Below are 19,583 nucleotides of genomic sequence, written 5' to 3'. Positions count from 1 at the left end.
ACATGATAATGGATTAGTTCCTCCTAGGACCAGAGTGTAATAATGACATGAGTGATCAGAGGTCGATCCCAGGACCAGACATTTACTTTAAATGACCAATCTTTCTAGGACAGTGTTAAATGAATAATATTATGTTAATCATATGCTGTTCCCAAATGAGACCAAATTATTATCAGTACACAGTTCAATGATATTTATAATAATATTTAGTGAAAATAAGCTGTTTGTTCAATAGTAAGTCCACCCAAAAAAGAAATTCTTATCTGGATGTTGATGGGTTGGTTTGTCCTCTGATGCTTCTAATACATACAGGGGAAATAATCCTTGCTTGACCAATGTCCTATTATGCTGCAGTCTCCATTATTCTTCCATTATTAGTATAAGGTAGAACAAAGATCATCCTACCCAAGGTCACCTTTCTACAGTGTACAAGTCATATAAGAAACCAATGTTTAATCTGCCATGTCAACTTAAAATACAGGTACAGTACTTTTATACTAATTGCCATGAAAAGGTTTTCACACCCCTTCTATTTAATAAACCCCAAGACAGGCTTCCGCTGCACAGACCCACTATACACTCCCTCGTTCTCTCTGCTGTGCCAGGCACTGTATATACCCGATATTTCCCCTGGTGCGGTGTGGAGGTGCAGCTGCAAACTGGAGAGAGAAATAGGAGATTCAGCTCTCCCATTCATCTCTATAGAACAGTAGAGAGAGCCAGGCAGTGTAAAGTGGGTCCACGTTGCAGCTGAGATTTGTCTTTGGGTGCAACAAAAATCAGGAGGCTCATGGAATTTCTACAGTTTTTTAGTGTAAAAGCACAACTGCACTTTAAATAACTGATATATGGTTTCTGGTTGGCTTTCTTCTTTAGAAGGGTATAAAATGTACACAAAGTCAATTGGCCAGTTAGTGCTTCAAATATATACTTCTATGTAAACCTACGCAGACATGCAATTGTCTATTATTTTCTAGTTAATAATTCAATTATCTGTCATTTTTATGAGACCAAGCTGGTAAACTGTGTCAGGCCATGTAATTTACTGGCATGTTCATGTAAACGTCAACAGGAATTTGGATGGATGACAAAACTTTTAGGCAGTAATAAAATATGCATTCTGACTGTGGTAATGACTGTAAATAAATAATGTAGTACGTATTTACTTGACTGAAGCACGGTGCAGCCTTATTACATAACCCTTTTTAGTATGCTAGTCTATTGTAGTACATTAGCTGTTCCCAGTGTTAATCCCTGTAGATAGCTAGTACCTTCTATTCCATAATAAAGTGGAAGAGAAGATGAACTATATCTATTCTTAAAAATGCCCACCCCTCCCCTTCCTACTACCTATCCTGTAATGTTATCTACATACTTACCTATTTTTGATCTGTTCTGTTAACTGATCTCACAGCTCCAACTCCCCTGTGTCAGTGAACAGCTGCTGCAGGGGAGAGGAGGGAGCACCAACAACGGCTGGGCTATGGGAACCTATAGGTGGCATCATGGCTACCGGAATTCAGAACGGCTATCAACACTTCCTTTCACAGAGCTGCAGGATTACATGACCAGATCAGTGTGCACAATAAATAGACAAGTATACAGGTTAGGCAAGATTAGGTGGAGAGGGAATATTTTATTAGATATATGTATGGGTTTTCTTACACTTTAAAGCACAATGTGACTCTCTAGGTATAAAGGAACATATCCCAGCATGCTTTTTTTCATCCCAGCTGTGGAGCCAGTAGCTGTATTTGCCCTGTCTAATACAAGGAACTCTAGCACACTAAAGCCAATATTATATTAGTGCTCCCATCACCTACAACTCGATCGCTATATAGGGCTAAACAGGATGGAGAAATACTTGTCTCCATTAGTTGCTCCCTTGCTGACTGGATTAGAGAGACACCATTCCCTCTCTGGTCACTTACATTCTGCAGCCTTTACCTAAGTGACTTCTCACCAGTGACAGGGTCTCTACAGTAACATGGCAGTAACTTACCTCACTGCTTTTTATGCATTAGCATCCTTGTTCCACAATCTGTGCAGTGTATCCCTTGTTCTACCCAATGTACTACAGTACTATAAGTATTACACACATTGTACTGCACTGTATTAGCTGTAGGGGATTTTATTGCACACTCTTATCAAACCCCCCAACTTGACCAAATGGAAAACAGTGACAATGTTTAGCTCATATTTTATAGCAGGGTTTTTCCACCTTGTTGGTCATGGCACCCTTTAAAAGTATGCAAAATCTTGCGTTACCCCATTGTAAAAGAGGGTCCCCCATCAGAAACCCCTCCTTTCACATCAGTGTCCCTCATTCACATCAGATTCTTTACCCTCTCCCCCTTACAGCCCTCAGTTCCTCTTATTTAAATAAGGTGCCTGGTCCCCGACCCCCTTCACATCAGAATCACCAGTTGTCCATCTTTTAAATAAGTCTTCATTCCCCCACTTTCACATCAGAGTCCTTACAACCAGCCGGCCCATCTGCACCATGCATATCCCTGTGCAAAAATACAGGAAACAGACTCATCACCCCGATGAGTCCAGAAGGCAACCCAGTTGGGAAATGCTGGTCTACAGGCAGAGGTCACACCTTCACCATCCCCACTACATGGACCATATAGAATGCAGAATTTATGAAACAAAATGGATAGTTAAATCCACGTGTTCTTTTTTCACCATTACTCCTCCTTTTATATATTACTGTTTCAAAATAACAAATTCAATCAAATGGACAAAAGGCTTATAAAAAATAACATTATTACAGAGGCTTATACAAGAGACCCCAAGTAGGGACCTCTTGAGAAGAAAGTGGGGAGTGGGGGATTTGATTGCAAGAGATACAGTTTGTTCACATGAGGTACAAGTGGGCACATTTTGTGCACATTTTCATGTATTTTTATCCATGCATTAAGTGAGTTTTCATTGTCATCAATAAGCCTTATGATGCACATGGATAGTTACTGCCCTCTCTCTGGACAGTGCTGATTGGCCTTGTGCCACATGCACCCTCCTAAAGAGAAGTAAAAAACTCTCTAGCCATACACACTAAACTGAGCATGTGCAGAGTGACTCCTAGAGCTCTGTATTATCAGCAGATGGATTGAGGACAGTAGAAGAAAGGGAGGATCAGAAAAGATAGGATGAAACAGCCTTTTTACACAATTTGGAGGATTAACCCCTTAGGTTCCACAGTGAGTATAACAAGCATGCATTACAGCATATACAGACTGATTTTACTGTTGTAGGTTTAGTAACACTTTAAGCTGAACTTTTTAAAAACATAGTAGCTGCCTAACTGTTTTGCCGATCCAAAGGCTTCAATACTTTCTTATACTTTCTCATCATGTATCTAAAACAAGTATTCAGATCAGGAGTTTTGACAATCCTTTGACTTCACTAGCTGTGTGCTTGTGCTAGGGTTGTATGTAAGTTGCATTAAGGAAACCCACATTGTCGGAAGTAGATGTCAGCAACAGTATCCTCTGTATTTCACTCAGTACAGGTTTCGTCAATCTGAAGATTGCTGAACTGAACGGAAACACAATTTCTCTAATTAGTGAACTGCTGCATGTCCAAGCAGATATCTTTCGAATCCCTTTGCCTTGAGTACCTACTTGCGTGATACACAATAATTAATCTCTGGCTGTGAGGGAGGTCTCCATGGCGACTAAGTAATATGTCCTGACAACCAGAAAATTGTCCTACTACTTGACAGCCAGTTTGTAGACAATTAAAACAGACCATTTGTGATTGCAGATCACATAAACAACCATGGGGCTGGTTCATGTAACCCAGTGAATAGAAAATGAGAAACAAAATTGGAGATATTGGCCATAACAACCAATGTTTGATTTTTCAATTAAATGAAAGGTGAAACCTGGGTGTTGCTTTGGGCAACAGCTCCAAATTCGTTCTAATTTTTTTTTCTTCAGTTTTTATATACAGTATATATATTATTTGGTGGAATGTCATCTGTTTGATGTTCCCTAACCACTGCATTCACTCCACAATTTCGGTTATGTGAAATACCTGCTCCCCCACTACAGTACATGCTGTGGTTTCTCTAGTGGACTCATATATCCTGTAGTGATACATCAGCTGGCTGGAAGAAATCACAACGTGTAATAGGGAAGCGGGTATTTCACATAGTCACAAGTGTGGAATACATGCAATGCAGTGGCCAAGGAGCAGCAGAGGGTGTTTCAATAAACCGACCTCTGAAAAGGCGAGTATAATTACTCTTCATTTAGTAGGTATGTAAATATTTGTGCTGACAAGGTCCCTTTATGCCAGCCAAAACCTTTAATTCGAGTTTTTTTGGAGTCTGTGTCCCCATTGAAGAGTTTTTGTTAAATGGGACATTAAAGTGGAATTCCAGTCATAACCTAACTAAGCCTAAATCTACCGACACCTCAATTCTAAGACTAGAAAATGTCTATATTTACCTACTCTGAAGTCTCTCTGGTCAGGTCATATGATTAGGTTCCAGCTCTGGATTCAGTGTAGAGGAGAGGCAGTAACAATTTTTTTTACTGGACGTGTTTATTAGCAAAAAGCCCAAAAATTTTTTTTCTCTCAAAATTATTGGTCTTTTTTTGTTTATAGCACAAAAAATAAATGCACGCAGAGATGATCAAATATCGAAACAAAGCCCTATTTGTGGGGGAAAAAATGACATAAGTATCATTTATGTACAGTGCTGCATGACCGCACAATTGTCAGTTAAAGTAATGCTGCGCCGTATCGCAAAAAATGGCCGGGTCAGAAAGGGGGGTAAATCCTCTGGAGGGCAAGTGGTTAAAGAGGAAGTGAACTCCTGGAACCTGTGCCCATAATGAGGCAGGCAGAGGGCAAAGAAGCAGTCACCAGTACTGCCTATAGTCTCCCTGCAGCTGATCTTATCTCATTACGTCTTGCATTGTCTTGTTTTGTACTGTGTCTCTGTATAGAGGTGGCCATTTTGGTAAAGGCAGGGCTATGCTTCCTCGTGTCAGAGCATCCAGCAAGGAGAGCAGTGAGCAGAATAATAGTGACAGCACCAAATCTCACTCCAGTTTTCCTGAGACTAAAGCTGGCCATAGATGATTTGAATCTTCAGCAGGGACCGGCCGAGATTTGATCCATCTATGAGCAAGCTGATTGTACCCAAGTCAATCCATTGATCAACTTTAGATACAACCAGCATGTTGGATTTCTAGCATGCAATTATTGCCAACAGCTATAGCTGCTAGCAGTAATCATGTTCTCCCATCAAAAAAGCCCCCCCCTTTCCCTGCCGAGAGAACAATAGCTCTGTAGGAGGGATTCTCCCATCAACACTGAATGCTTAACAGTCAAATACAGCAGTGCCTGAGATCTCACACTGTAAATATACAGCAATGTGGCTGTAGGTACAGGAGTGCCTAGGCACACTCACATGCCAGGAAATGTACTTCTATCTTTTAGGAGGAATTCCAGAGAGAAGGGTACATGCAGAGTACTGCTTAGGTACAATTAATATTTCTAGATATTTCTATTCCTAGATATTCTCTATAACACAGCAAATCTTCATTTTTTAGAGTTCAGTTCCACCTTACATGAGAGAAAAAAATCACTTCAACAGAGACACAGACAGCAATGAAGTGCTGACTGATTCTGTATCATCTTTACCCTATTACAAAAAGTTTTGGTTAATTGTTTGTATCTATGTTGGAAAGGGTTCCTTTCACTTCCTCTATTGGTGACCAGGGAACAGAAACTGAGGGGAAATCTCTACAGTTACATTCACACTTAGTGTCTATAACAGGGGTATTGAATAAAAATTCACAGAGTCAGCCAGAACATAGCTAACAATCCTGTAAACCTAGCCTCAGATCCTTCAAGTCACGATCCCGTTATTACAACCGTGTTCTCAGACCCCTCCATGACCAGGAACACCCCAACCCCCCCCCCTTTACATCACAATTCCATAACCTTTACATCAAGAAAACCCCCTTTACATCACAGTCCCCCCTTCACAGCATTGTCTTCAACCCCCCGTTCACATCACTCCCCCTATTAATATCACCTCACTTTCACATTCCTGTCCTTTGCCTCCTTTATATCAGCTGCCCCCTTCACATTACTGTCCTCAGCCCGCTTCATATCACCTCCTTCACATCCCTGTCTTCACCCCCCCATCTCTTCTTTCAGATTTCTGTCCGCTGCCCCCTTTTATTTCAGCCTCCTCCTTTAAATTCCTGTCCTCAGCTCTTCCCCTTTATATCACCCCCTCCTCCAGATTCCTGTGCTCTGCCCCCTTTCACATTATCCTCGGCTTCCCCCAAATTGTTCACAGTAATGACTGCAGTTCCCTTTCATCTCCTACCTACAAAGGGTAGAAGGTGGGAGCCACATGACTATACTACTCGGATGCAGGACAGGTTCAGATGGACGGTTGGAGGCAAATCAGTCTAGAGCGGACATTGGAGGCAGGACAGCGCCAGATGGACGGTGGGAGGCACATCAGTCTAGAGCGGACATTAGAGGCAGGACAGCTCCAGATGGACGGTGGGAGGCACATCAGTCTAGAGCGGACATTAGAGGCAGGACAGCTCCAGATGGACGGTGGGAGGCACATCAGTTTAGAGCGGATACTAGAGGCAGGACAGCTCCAGATGGATGGTGGGAGGCACATCAGTCTAGAGCGGACATTAGAGGCAGGACAGGACAGCTCCAGATGGATGGTGGGAGGAACATCAGTCTAGAGTGGACATTAGAGGCAGGACAGGACAGCTCCAGATGGACGGTGGGAGGCACATCAGTGTAGAGCAGATATTAGAGGCAGGACAGTTCAAGATTGAAGGTTCGAGCTGCACAACTTTTCCTGGTAACCAGCAGGTGATTGGTTGCTTGCAACCAATCATCTGCTGTTTAAAGTGAAATGTTAACATGACCGTTCCTGCCCTCCATCCGGAGCCTCCAATGTCCGCTCTTGATAGATGTGCCTCCCGCCATCCATCTAGAGCTGTTCTGCCTCTGATGTCAGCTGTACATTGATGTGCCTCCCGCCGTCCACCCGGAGTTTTCCTGCCTCTGATGTCAGCTGGATAAGGATGACAGCAGTCATCAGTAAATGGCAGGACTGCGGACCGCCCTGGATGGGACAGTAACCCAGTCCGGATCTGGACCGCGGTCCACTATTTAGTGATGTCTGGTCTATAACACAGTTTCAAATTCATAAAAGGATAACTTTACCAGCAGTTCACTTCCCCTTTTTTAAGCTGAACTCCAGGCAAGAAAACATTTGTTTAAATGTATTCTTCAGTAGCCACAAATAATGTAAATCCATGTTGTGTGCACAAAATATCTTTTACAAAACCCAGATGTAACCTTGTAAAAGTAGCTGTGAAATAATCACTGTGCTGTACAGAGAGCAGAGCTGTTGGAGGAACCAAGCAGCTCTCCCCACTACTGCAGGGAATTACAGGAAAGATCAGACTAGTCACTGGAAACAAAGAGAGGGAGCAGCAGTGACTGGCCTTTGTTGCAGGTAACTCCTGCACGGAGGCAAAGTGTTAGGTTGGATTACGGCACAGGTCTGGAAGAAATACTGTACACAAAGTACAACAAGAATCAAGTAAGAATACACAGGACTCTTTTATTCAGACGTTATTTGCTTATCTCAAAGTTCAGCTTTAAGAGTTGCAGCTCCGTGCTCTAAGTGTACGCTTTAAAAAAACAGCATGTATACAAGATGGTAATGAAATAATACATTTCTGGTTTCAACTCTTCACTCTCTTCCATTCACTTTATCTCCGTATAGCACTTAGCAAGGATTGTACTTAAATACTCTCAGGATGGATTATTACATGAAACTTTAGGCCTGCAACAGAGCCTAACCATGTTAAAATGAAGACTTCATGCACACTGGGCATTTAGCCGTGGTGTATGGGGATCTGGTGTTTAGCTGCAGGAGGAAAGCAAAGGTGCCCTTGTCCAGCCATGCTGCCAGTAGCCTGTCAAACCCTACGAAAGGCTGATAGTTGCTGGATGGTGCACTTAGGGGTACCTATGTTTAGGATAGTATGTGCACAGGGATGGAGGCCGAGAACACAGGCTTCTCGTGCTCCAGGCATTTACTAAACGTTACTATTACTTGGTGCACCATCCAGCCCCTGTCTGGCTGGGGCAGCTGTTAGACATTTAGTCCCACTGCAGGCAACCTGTCAAACTCTAGACTAATGTGCATGGGGCCTAAATCTACTTACAAACATTAGACAATGGCCAGCTGTGACAGAATCAGCCGCCACGGATCTTGCAAGTTTGCCTGTGATGAGGCTGAAGGGGATACCTGAGGTCTCAGGATAAACAAACCAGTAAAGTCTATCTCAACCATTCATTTTCTCCTGAGCAGACTCTGATTGGGACAGTTAGGATTAAACATACAAATATGGGCAGATGGATTAGGTAAACATTCTGTAGGTGCATACACTGGGGTAAAGTACAGTGTTCCTTCAATTATCTTTTAATATTCTTGTGTGTTAGTGACACTATTGATGCTGTAAAAAGTTTTAAAATAGAAGTAACAGTTTGGATTTTTTTTAATCCCCAATTATACTTACCGGTACCTAGGTGGATGCTGCACCTGTCCCCTGCCGGTTCTATGTGTGAGAACTTGGTGATCACATGACCACTGATCGCTTAGTTCTCACAGCCGCTCTAAGCAGAGAGCGGTGACTGTCGGTCACCGCTCTTTGCTTGCCCCCCTCCACAGCCCAGTGGCTGGCTCAGGCTCTCAGTGGCTCGCTGAGAGGCTGAGACAGGTGCCACTTCAGACTCTGGGGTGGATCCCAACTTTAAAGTCGGGATCTTTTCCTAGCCTGGTTCAGCTGAGTGACGGCAGCTACAGCCCGCTGTCAGCTGAAAACGGGTCACAGGAGTGCAAAACAATCTGCACTCCTAATCCACAGGAAAAGAGCTTTGTCTGTACTTCTCCTTTTAAGTGAAAATACTACATGTTAGGCCCCATTTACACCTGAGTGATTTGAAGCTTTACCAAAAGTGCTTCAAGACTAGGATTTCTATTGATACCCATTGACACCAGAGTGCAGCGTCGCTGGAAAAAGTTCATGGGCTACATTTGGGGCAGAGTTGCACATTACACGAGTCACATGGGGAAGGGGGGGGGGGTCTACACTCATTCTTGTGTGGTAAGCAGGAGGGTCTATTTTCCTGCTTCCTGACTGGTAAGTAGGAGAGTTTACCTATCTTCCTTTTGTGTAGTAAGTGGGGGGGGTCTACACTCCTTCTTCCTGACTAGTAAGGGAGAGGGTCTACGATCCTTAGTAGGAGGGTCTCTTCTTGCTTTCTGTGTGATAGGTGGGAGAGCCTCCCTTCCTTCTTCCTGTGTGGTAAGTGGGAGGGTCTACTTTCCTTCTATCTATGTGGTAGGTGGAAGGGTCTACACTCCTTCCTGACTAGTAATGGAGAGTCTCTATAATCCTTAGTAGGAGAGTCTATCTTCCATCTTTCTGTGTGATAAGTGGGATGGCCTCCCTTCCTTATTCCTGTGTGGTAGGTGGGAGGGTCTACACTCCTTTTTACTAATTGGCAAGTGGGAGGGCCTCCCTTCCTTATTCCTGTGTGGTAGGGTCTACACTCTTTCTTACTAATTGGCAAGTGGGAGGGCCTCCCTTCCTTATTCCTGTGTGGTAGGTGGTAGGGTCTACACTCTTTCTTACTAATTGGCAAGTGGGAGGGCCTCCCTTCCTTATTCCTGTGTGGTAGGTGGTAGGGTCTACACTCCTTCTTACTAATTGGCAAGTGGGAGGGCCTCCCTTCCTTATTCCTGTGTGGGAGGGTCTACACTCCTTCTTACTAATTAGCAAGTGGGAGGGTGTAACTTCCTTTTTCCTGTGTGGTAAGTTGGAAGGTCTATAGTCCATCTTCTTGATTGGCAGGTGTGAAGGTCTACCTTTCTTCTTCCTTTATGGTAAGTGGGAGGGTCTACAATCCTTCTTCCTGACTAGTAAGGGAGAGGGTCTACAATCCTGAGTAGGGGGGTCTATATTCTTGCTTTCTGTGTAATAATTGGGAGGGTCTCCCTTCCTTTTTCCTGTGTGGTAAGTGGGAGGGTCTATTTTCCTTCTGTTTGTGTGGTAAGTGGGAGGGTCTATACGCCTTCTTACAAATTGGCAAGTGGGAGGGTTTACGTTCCTTCCATCTGTATGGTATGTGGGAGGGTCTACACTTCTTACAAATTGGCAAGTGGGAGAGTTTGTTTCTTTTTCCTGTGTGGTAAGTTGGAGGGTCTACAGTTCATCTTCCTTATTGGTAATTGGGAAAGTCTACCTTTAAATCCTTCCTTTATGGTAAGTGGGAAGGTCTACAATTCTACTTCCTGACTAGTAAGGGAGAATGTCTACAATCCTTTGTAGGAGGGTCTATCTTCTTTCTATCTGTGTGATAAGTGGGAGGGTCTCCCTTCCCTCTTCTTGTGTGATAAGAGGGAGGGTCTACAATCCTTCCTGATTGGTAGCGGGAAGGTCTATCATCCTTCTTTCTGTGTGAGAGGGTCTGCTCTCCTGATTTGGTAAGTGGGAGGGTCTGAACTCTTTCCTGATTGGTAAATGGGAGGGACTACCTGCCTCCTTCCTGTGTGGTAAGCAGGGGGGTCTACCTTCCTTCTATCTGTGTGATAGGTGGGAAAGTCTACAGTCCTTCTTTCTGATTGGTTAGTGGGAGTGTCTACTTTCTTTCTTCCTATGTGGTAAGTGGAAGGGTCTACTTTCTTTCTTTCTATTTGTAAAGTGGGAGGGTCTACTTTCTTTCTTCCTATGTTTGAAGTGGGAGGGTCTACTTTCTTTCTTCCTATGTGGTAAGTGGGGGGTCTACTTTCTATGGTCAGCTGATAAATTCTCATGTTGTAATAATTGACCATCTGCTAGGAAAAGCAGTGACCTAATATGTATGGAAGTCAAGGCTTTCATCACCATTCTTAAAACCTTTATATCTGTATTGTCTCCAAAGCATCTGGTGCACTTAGCAGTCAGACTAGAATGTAAAGGGTTACCTCCTGTCCAAGGGATGACATTTCCACATAATGTATGATTTTTCCCGGTTTCTTAAAAGCTGTTTAGTGCGAGTCCGGCATCAATATTATATGAGCTTTCCTTTATCATTCATCATTTTATGGTGCATTAAGCTGCTTTCCATGTAGCTGTGTGATCTTCTTTGCTCATTGACGCCTGTTGTGGCGGTTCAGCCCAAAGTACCATGCATGTTTCTCTAGTATTGTTTCCCTGGAAATGGCTAATGTGCACAATAATTGTTGGAAATTACAGAGAGGAATTTAAATGCAAGCTTAGTTTTCTGATAAATTAGGTGTGGTGAGACGGGACAGTGAAATCATCAGCTTTGTATAGGGGCCATTGTCTGATTTGTTCCCTTATTACTGTGTAGGTCTCCTCTTCAATATTCAGTGGAGGATAGAGTCACTCATGATTTTTCTATTCCATTCCTGTAATTTGTTCTTTAATTGTGAAAAATTAAAGCTGAAAGTATTTGTATTTTTGTCCATCCAGTCCTGAGATTTACACAGATCTGCCACTCAGCTGAGCCAGGGGAATGGCACCACTGTCTCTTTTTGACCATTTTCATATGGGCATAGTTGCTGATTTGCAATTTGTGGTGGGATGCTTTGTCAGCAGCAGCTTGCCCCGCAGGTTAGCAGGTGATCAGGGAGCTATATGCCACCACTCACACTGCTGTTTGCACACTGAAATCTCTCCTCACCACAGCCAAACTGTGTCCACTGGATGCAGTTGGGGTGCAGCTCCATTACTACTATGGGGTACATTGGTAGGCAGAATCGCTTGCCTATTGCCATATCCTCTACATTTTTTGCCACGTCATGAAGCAAAATGTTGCAGCTGCGACATTGTAGATGGCCCATCCAAGGGCCATTGCCAGGTCATGACAGGCAGTTCAATCACATTAAAAACACAACACTGGATTTACCGTACCAATATGCCCTTGTGAAAGGGGCCTTACTATTAAAGACTGTTGAAGGAATACAGCAGTGCCCTCTCTCCACCCCTATCCTGCTGACTAGATAGTGAAAGAGCAGCTGGAGATTGCTGAGGTCACCTCTCTGCTTTCTCCTCTAAATAGCATGCTACTTGTCAGTACGTTTGCATGCAGTACTCCTGACTGGCTGTCAGTCCTGACCTTCCCTGTCATACTCTGAGTGCTACTGTATATGGGATTGCAAGATAAGTTTGTGGCACTTAAAATATTTGCCCAAAATATATGGAATGACTTATTAATTTATTTGTTGTCTCATATGCTGAGAATACATGATTGTGATGGTTACTGTAATCCTTGGGCATAACTGTGAAAAGTATATTTTGCATAGGAAATGGAATCATTCTGCCCTTTGTGTCCAGCTGGATATGCTTAAAAATTAATTTACAGTTGTTGGCGGAGCAGCATACTGGCTCTCTTTGAATATTCCATAGACAACTTTAGATTATTCTTTTATAAATTACTCCCAGCGATAAGATTGTTTCGATCTGTGGTTAAACCATCAGATCTGCAGGGTGTGGTGGGCTTGAACTTTATTACATTTGTTCCAATGACGATAAAGAAAACATTAACAAATTCTTCTTTCCTTTTCTTTTCTATAGCAAACTACGGAGATTCCACAGTCATCCTGACCACCATGACCAGTTGTTTTCAGTGGACGTTTCTCTCTGTACGAGATGTCGTCATACAACAAGCTTGAACAACATGTTCCATTTTGCTACAGTGTTAACTGCTTCAGATGCTTGTCTATATGGTGGTATTTCTAGGAGACAGGTTCTCTTGCTGTTTGGATCTGATACTACTGCATCTCTGCACTACAAATATTCTGTCCTGCCTTGCAAGAAAACAGCATCCATTAATATTGAGGACAATTCATCTTGAAAAAAACAGCTCTGTTTTGGGGAACAGATGTACTTCTTTAAAAGAGGTAGTTCATCCAAAATGAATATTTCAGTTTTTGCTGGATGCTGGCACATCAAATCACCCATTGGCTATATATATCCTTGGACATTGGTAACAAGAACTGTGCCCAGTTCTGGCTTACGTCCCTTGTATTCCAAGTAGGTGTCTTTGTCGCTACTAAAATGTTCATTTATTTATTTCACTTTAAGTGATAATTTCTTGATGAAGCTTGAGTACTGAGACTATATGGACACAAACTGGAAACCGCGCAAAAAAAGGAGGCATTTAAAAGTGGTCATGCACTGGTGCAACACATTACAGTGTACCTTTGTAGGAGTCTCTGTGCCTCCTCCTATATGGAGTGTTGGTTGTGGTGAGACAGATACAGGGGGGGGGAGGGGTGTTTTTACTAAAACTGTATGATGCAAAATCTGGTGTATCAACCAATCATCTTTCAGGTTCTATTGTCAAGGTTTAATTGAGCAAGCTGAAGTTAGAAGCTAATTGTCTACCATGCACAGCTGCACCAGATTCTGTAAGGGCTCTTTTAGGCTTGGCTCATATATGTGCGGGTGGTGTGGCTGTGGATCCGCTTGAAATTCCGTGCAGCCGCACTACCCACACAGAGGAATGCGGACCCGCGGGCGGTTGCCATTATTTCTAATGGCACGCCTCCCGCACTGGAAAACGCAACCGTATTTGGAACCAAGGTTCCTGTGCGGGCTGAATTTTCAGAAGTGCAGGGACTTTTTCCCTGTGTGTCATGGGGCACGGGAGTCCATTCAAATGAATGGGCTGTTGTGCCTGTGCAAAACACGACCCGCACGGCTGCATATATGTGAACCAGGGGTCAGACGAACGTTCCAATTGGGTCCACTTACCCTTTTTTGAGGCGGACCTGATCAGAATCTCCATTCTCTATGGAGCGGCAGGTGTGTCCGTTTACACCCGCAGACATCCGATCTGCCTAAAAGGGACGAATGGGGATCCAATTCCCCTTCCGTCCATCGGATTGGATCAGATGAAAATGGACAGGCGGTCCGTTTTCATCTGACCTCCCATTGAGGAGAGCGAGCAGCTCTGTGTCTGCCGTGCAGCAGCCGAGGGAACACAGCTGTCATCCACTTGCTCAGCAGGGATCAGCAGAGAGATCCCCCGCTGAGCAAGAGGATTCGCTAAACAGGTCCATCCCATGTGAAAGAGCCCTTTAGTAAATCTCCTCAAGTGAGTACATCAGAGACCAAACATGTGTAATAATAAAATAATTAGAGTCATTCATCCTGTGAAACTGTATGTACTGTACATTTGCAAATTAGGCCAAAATGGAATGCTGTTTTCTCTCCAGATGGAGTGGCTCGGGAAAATACTGCATAATGCTCATGACGGAGCTCATGATCATAGGAAAAAAAATACTTAATTCCTATAATCATTATCTCAATTAACTGGCTATAATGCAATATTTTACTAATTCACTCTATACTATAGAAATTACTAACATTCAACCTGAAAAAAAATTTGCCTTATAACATACAGGAGTTGATTTTCTAAAACTGGAGTGCAAAATCTGGTGCAGCTGTGCATGGTAGCTGATCAGCATCTAACTTCAGCTTGTTCAGTTAGCCCTGGTTCAAATATGTGCGTTCCTGCGGTCTGCATTTTGCATGGGCACGAGAGCCCATTCATTTGGACTCCCATGCCCCGTGACACGCAGGGAAGAAGTCCCTGCATTTCTTCTGTAAACTCAGCCCGCACGGGGACCTCGGTTCCCAGTACGGTTATGATTTCCAGTGCGGGCGGCGTGCCATTAGAATTAATGGTACCCGCATGCGGGTCCGCATTCTTCTGTGCAGGTGGATTTTGGTGCGGATCCGCAGCGGCACCACCCGCACATATGTGAACCTAGCCTTAAGGTTTGACAAAAAAAAAACAAAAATGGAAGCTGATTGGTTTCTATGCAGAGCTGCACCAGATTTTGCACTCTCCAGTTTCAGTAAACCAACCTCTTAATTCTCAAAGAAGGAATGTACAAGCATGTTCACAGAACGGATAACTCTGCAAAGGTTTTTCTAATATATTTCCTCATTAGTGTCAAATCATAAAGGATCAGGGTTAGAGGCACAAGCTGTCCTGTTACCAGCAGGTCTAAAGAGATATCAACAGGGGGATTTAGCAGACTGACATCCGCTTTCACTGAAAAATTAGTTTGAGGTGAGCTTTTAACTCTGTCACATGCAGCACTATCTGATTGTACAATCTCCTCTATATTTAAGAATCTTTATAGTGCAAGGGACTGTCCTGGCTGGGTATAAATTACCCATCACTACATTGCTGTAGGAAAATCTATTGCTAGCCTTAAAAGGATCGATCTGATGATTTTATAAAATAATTGTATTGCCATTCTGATTGAAACAATCTTTTTTTAATTAGCGTTTCCTTGGCTGTCCACCAATTTTGCAGTATCAAAGGTGAAGGCAATCAGACAGGCTGAATAATTCCAACTCGTGGTGTATGGAGCGATGAATGGATTCAGAAATTTCCCCTTTGATTTTCAATAACTTTTTCTAACAATGTTTTGAATTGTGTTTACTATTTTTGTTGAATTATATTATTGCTTTAAAACCAAGTCAATTAAAACGATCAGATCGAATGGTGAATTGCAAAAAAATAACCCATGATTGGCCAGCATGAAGGTGATTGTACAATCAGATCATATTGTAATATGGGTTGATACCTTTAAACCTATGCCTGAGAAACTCATAGACAGTATTCAAAATTTGTAATCTATGTGCATCTTATATAGACGGGGCAGTATGTAAAATGTGGACATTTTGCACACAGCACTCAGTTTATTATTTTTTTCCCATCTAAATATTTAAACTCTGAACCCACGGCTATTATGAATCTTTTAAGACACAAGCCATGAAGTTCTGTTTACAGAGAGCAGTACAATGGAATCAATTTAGCTTTTATTTTTATTGTCTGCTAAAAACTGACAGCTGGACATGATGCTATGGGCAACAAGGATTTTTTTTCTCATTTCACTCAAAGCTTTAACGTGAACTCATGCTTTGTCTAAGCATCACAAAGTGACAAGTTCACTTATTTTCCCTCCCCTTCCCACTTTCACTTTGCACTCCCCCTCCATTCTGTCCAACTACTTGAAGAAAGTAGAAAAAAGCTACTAGTTGGTATGATTGGAGCTTATACACACCAAAGGACTTTGCCCTCATCCCATGTGATCATCATCTGGCCTTCTTAGCCTCATACACACAGGGCGATTTTGCAGCCACTTTTAGGGATGTCAGGCATTTTTTTTTTTTTTACTGCTTCTAAACGGCCCTCTATGTTATCCTATGTGTCCCCGCACACATAGACTTTTAGAAGCTTTTAATAGCAGTAGCATTTTCCAGCAGGAAAAAAAACCCAGGGCCAGAGCAGTAGCGTTATGGCAGAAAAAAACTCTTGGCACGGTTAAACGAGCCTAAACATGTCTAAACGCTCGTCGTGTTTTGCGCTTGAGTGTTAATTCATTTCAGTGGCTAGAATAAATTCTTACTCTGGCCAAGGAAATGTTTGATGCTTGTAAATGCGCCTAAATGCTTGTAAAAGCGTTAGATACTTTTACAAGCATCAGGTGTTTTTCTGCAAAAACACAGCTTATGGGAGATTTTTTTTTTAACGTCCTGTGTGCAGGAGGACTTATAGGCCGCTCAGGCACTCGGTGCTGCATTGTTGGCAGAAAGAGAGAGACACATGCTCTCCCATACATGGGAGTAATTCACTTTGCTCACCAAGAGGGTGTACAGAGCAGCAGGGGATAGACTGAAAGTTGCAGTACATGGCCAAAGTAAAGGACTGATTTTGTTTTTGGCCTCCAAAAATAAAGTCTGTCCTATTAACAGTGAATTACGTAGCCTATACATACATAGCAAACCTATGAGATCAGATACAGTTGCGGTTTGCTCTACAATCTTTTAAAAAAATCTTTCATATCTGTGCGAGTTCACATACAAGCATAGACATTTTCCGATGTAAACTGCCACCAGAGACACAATCTGCTGGCTGATCAGCCCTCGTTTTTATTTTGTGCGTATCTTTCGTAGCTATTTAAAGCTGAACTCTAGGCAGATATAAAATGCACACATGATTGCAAATTTGTATTAATCAACATATCATTAAATGTACAGTGGGGAAAATAATTATTTGATCCCCTGCAGATTTTGTAAGTTTTCCCACTTACAAAGAAATGAAGGGTCTAAAATTTTTATAGGTGTATTTTAAATGATAGAGACAGAATGTCAACCAATAATCCTGAAAAACACATGATACAAATGTTATAAATTGAGTTGCAGTTCAGTGAGTAAAATAAGTATTTGATCCTCTACCAACCAATAATAGTTCTGGCTTCCACAGACTGGCTATGTGCTCATGTGGTACAAAGAGTAGTCCTGACAATTTAAGAAGGTGTTCCTAACAACAACTTATTGTGTGTATAAAAGACATCTGTCCACAGAATCTCTTTCTTCCATTCAAACCTCCCCACTATGGGCAAGACCAAAGAGCTGTCCAAGGACGTCAGGGACAAAATTATGGACCTGCACAAGGCTGGAATGGTCTACAAGACCATCAGCAAGAAGCTTGGTGAGAACACAACTGTTGGAGCGATTATTTACAAATGGAAGAAATACAAAATAACCATCAATTGCCCTCAGTCTGGAGCTCCATGCAAGATTTCACCTCATGGGGTAAGGATGATCATGAGAAAAGTGTGGAATCAACCCAGAACTACACAGGAGAAGCTTGTGAATGATCTCAAAGCAGTTGGGACCACAGTCACCAAACAAACCATTGGTAACACAATATGCAGTGCATGGACTGAAATCCTGCAGCGCACACAAGGTCCCCCTCCTCAAGAAGGCATGTGTACAGGCCTGTCCGAAGTTTGCCAATGAACATCTAAATGATTCAGAGAAGAATTGAGAGAAAGTGCTGTGGTCAGATGAGACCAAAATTGAGCTCTTTGGGATTAACTCGATTTACCTTGTTAGGAGGAAGAAAAAGGCTGACTATGACCTTAAGAACATCATCCCTACAGTCAAGCATGGAGGTGGAAACATTATGCTTTGGGGCTGTTTCTCTGCTACATCATTTAAAATACACCTATGATAAAAATCATAGACCCTTAATTTCTTTGTAAGTGGACAAACTTACAAAATCTGCAGGGGCTAAAATAATTAATTTCCCCACTGTATGTTTATATATGCAAGCACTGTCAGTACCTGAATTTGATTTGGAATCAGCCTCTTGCAATCTCCTGTACAGCAGAGGTCAGAGAGGTTGCAGGGAAGCAGTACAAGAAGCCAGTCAGGTGTGCTGCAGTGCAAGGTGCACATTGATAGAAGGAGAGAACAGTGTGATAAAGAGATTAGCAAATTAGAGCTCTGCTTCTTCTGTTATGGCCCAATCACAGTTTGGGGCAGGGATAATATCTGTAAGTGTTCCTTAACCGCAGCAGAAAAAAATCAGGTCTTCTCCCCCACCAGGCGGGCTGTGCAGTGGGCAGTGCTGTGTGAATCCCAGTGTTTGATGTACACAAATGCAAATCTATTAGTACACAAACCAGGATCCAATATATGTATTTTATCAGTGTATTTAGCTACTTGCCTGGAGTTCCTCTTTAACCCAAGGGCCAAACACCCATAGTTACCATTTATTTATAGCTTCTTAATGGCCCCAAATATGAGACTACAATAATTCACCTCAGTGTGTTTGGTGTTTAGGGGTTACAGGCACCAATTAAGCCCTCCCTAGGCACACTGGAGTATGAAGGGGGTGGGGTTACATGGCAGAAGATCATGTGACAAGAGACTGCTATCCTACCCAGATATAGTGAACAATCGGATTTGTTTGGTTTCAGGAGATCATATCAGACGCAATTGGAGGCAAACTGGCTTTATCACAGTAATATTTTCTGAATAGCATTGGCAGTTGACTGCTAGATTTTCCATGTTGTTCCTTAAAAAGCATAGAATTTAGGGAATATAGGGCAATGCAGCAGTCATTGATGAATGCTTAACCAAAGGAACATAGTGATGTTGCACATACAGTATTATCTAATTAAGTGTTTTATTTTATTATGCCTACACTACAGAAATGTCACCTCCATTCTTGTTGGAAAACCAATGAATAGCCTTGATACTTGATCCCTGTTATATATTGTGTGCATTTTCCAGAATTGTCTCTTAAAACTAAAGATCTCTACTCCACCACAGATGTAGTTCCAAAATGTCGCCTCTTGAAATGGATACATATCATAATGTTTTTGTTTTTTTTTACCTGTTTCGTTTATTGCATACTGACTAACAGGCACTGTGGGAAAAACACAGATATTGGGTAAGTTTTTAAAAATAAAATAATAAGCAATTTAAAGCCTAAGTTTAGGTAAAAAAAAATCAGCACAAAGGACATTATTTTCAATCAATGTGTTCCTTGTGATGCTGGCTGGTTGCTTTAGTTGACTTGTTCCTTCCTCTGATGCCCATCCCCCCCCTTACCCCCACTGCTGTAGTTTTCTGGTGCAGTATGGGGTTAATAGAGCTGTGGGATTGCATATGCATTCA

General features: G+C 42.4%; 1 protein-coding gene across 1 annotated transcript in view; it reads left to right on the top strand.

Moving 5' to 3' along the window:
* Window positions 1-19,232, top strand: part of CCDC9 (coiled-coil domain containing 9) — a 99,514-nt gene extending 80,282 nt beyond the window's left edge. Inside the window, exon 15 of the mRNA XM_089652007.1 lies at window positions 12,663-19,232. Within this exon, the coding sequence (XP_089508133.1) occupies window positions 12,663-12,692 (30 nt within the window). The 3' untranslated portion in view covers window positions 12,693-19,232. The remainder of the gene's footprint in view (window positions 1-12,662) is intronic.
* Window positions 19,233-19,583: the final 351 nt, after the last annotated feature.

The sequence above is a fragment of the Staurois parvus genome, unplaced genomic scaffold (assembly GCF_062004578.1).
Source record: "Staurois parvus isolate SC_StPar_1 unplaced genomic scaffold, SC_StPar_1.0 ptg000668l, whole genome shotgun sequence".
NCBI lineage: Eukaryota > Metazoa > Chordata > Amphibia > Anura > Ranidae > Staurois > Staurois parvus.
This window is presented reverse-complemented; position numbering and strand designations above follow the sequence as displayed.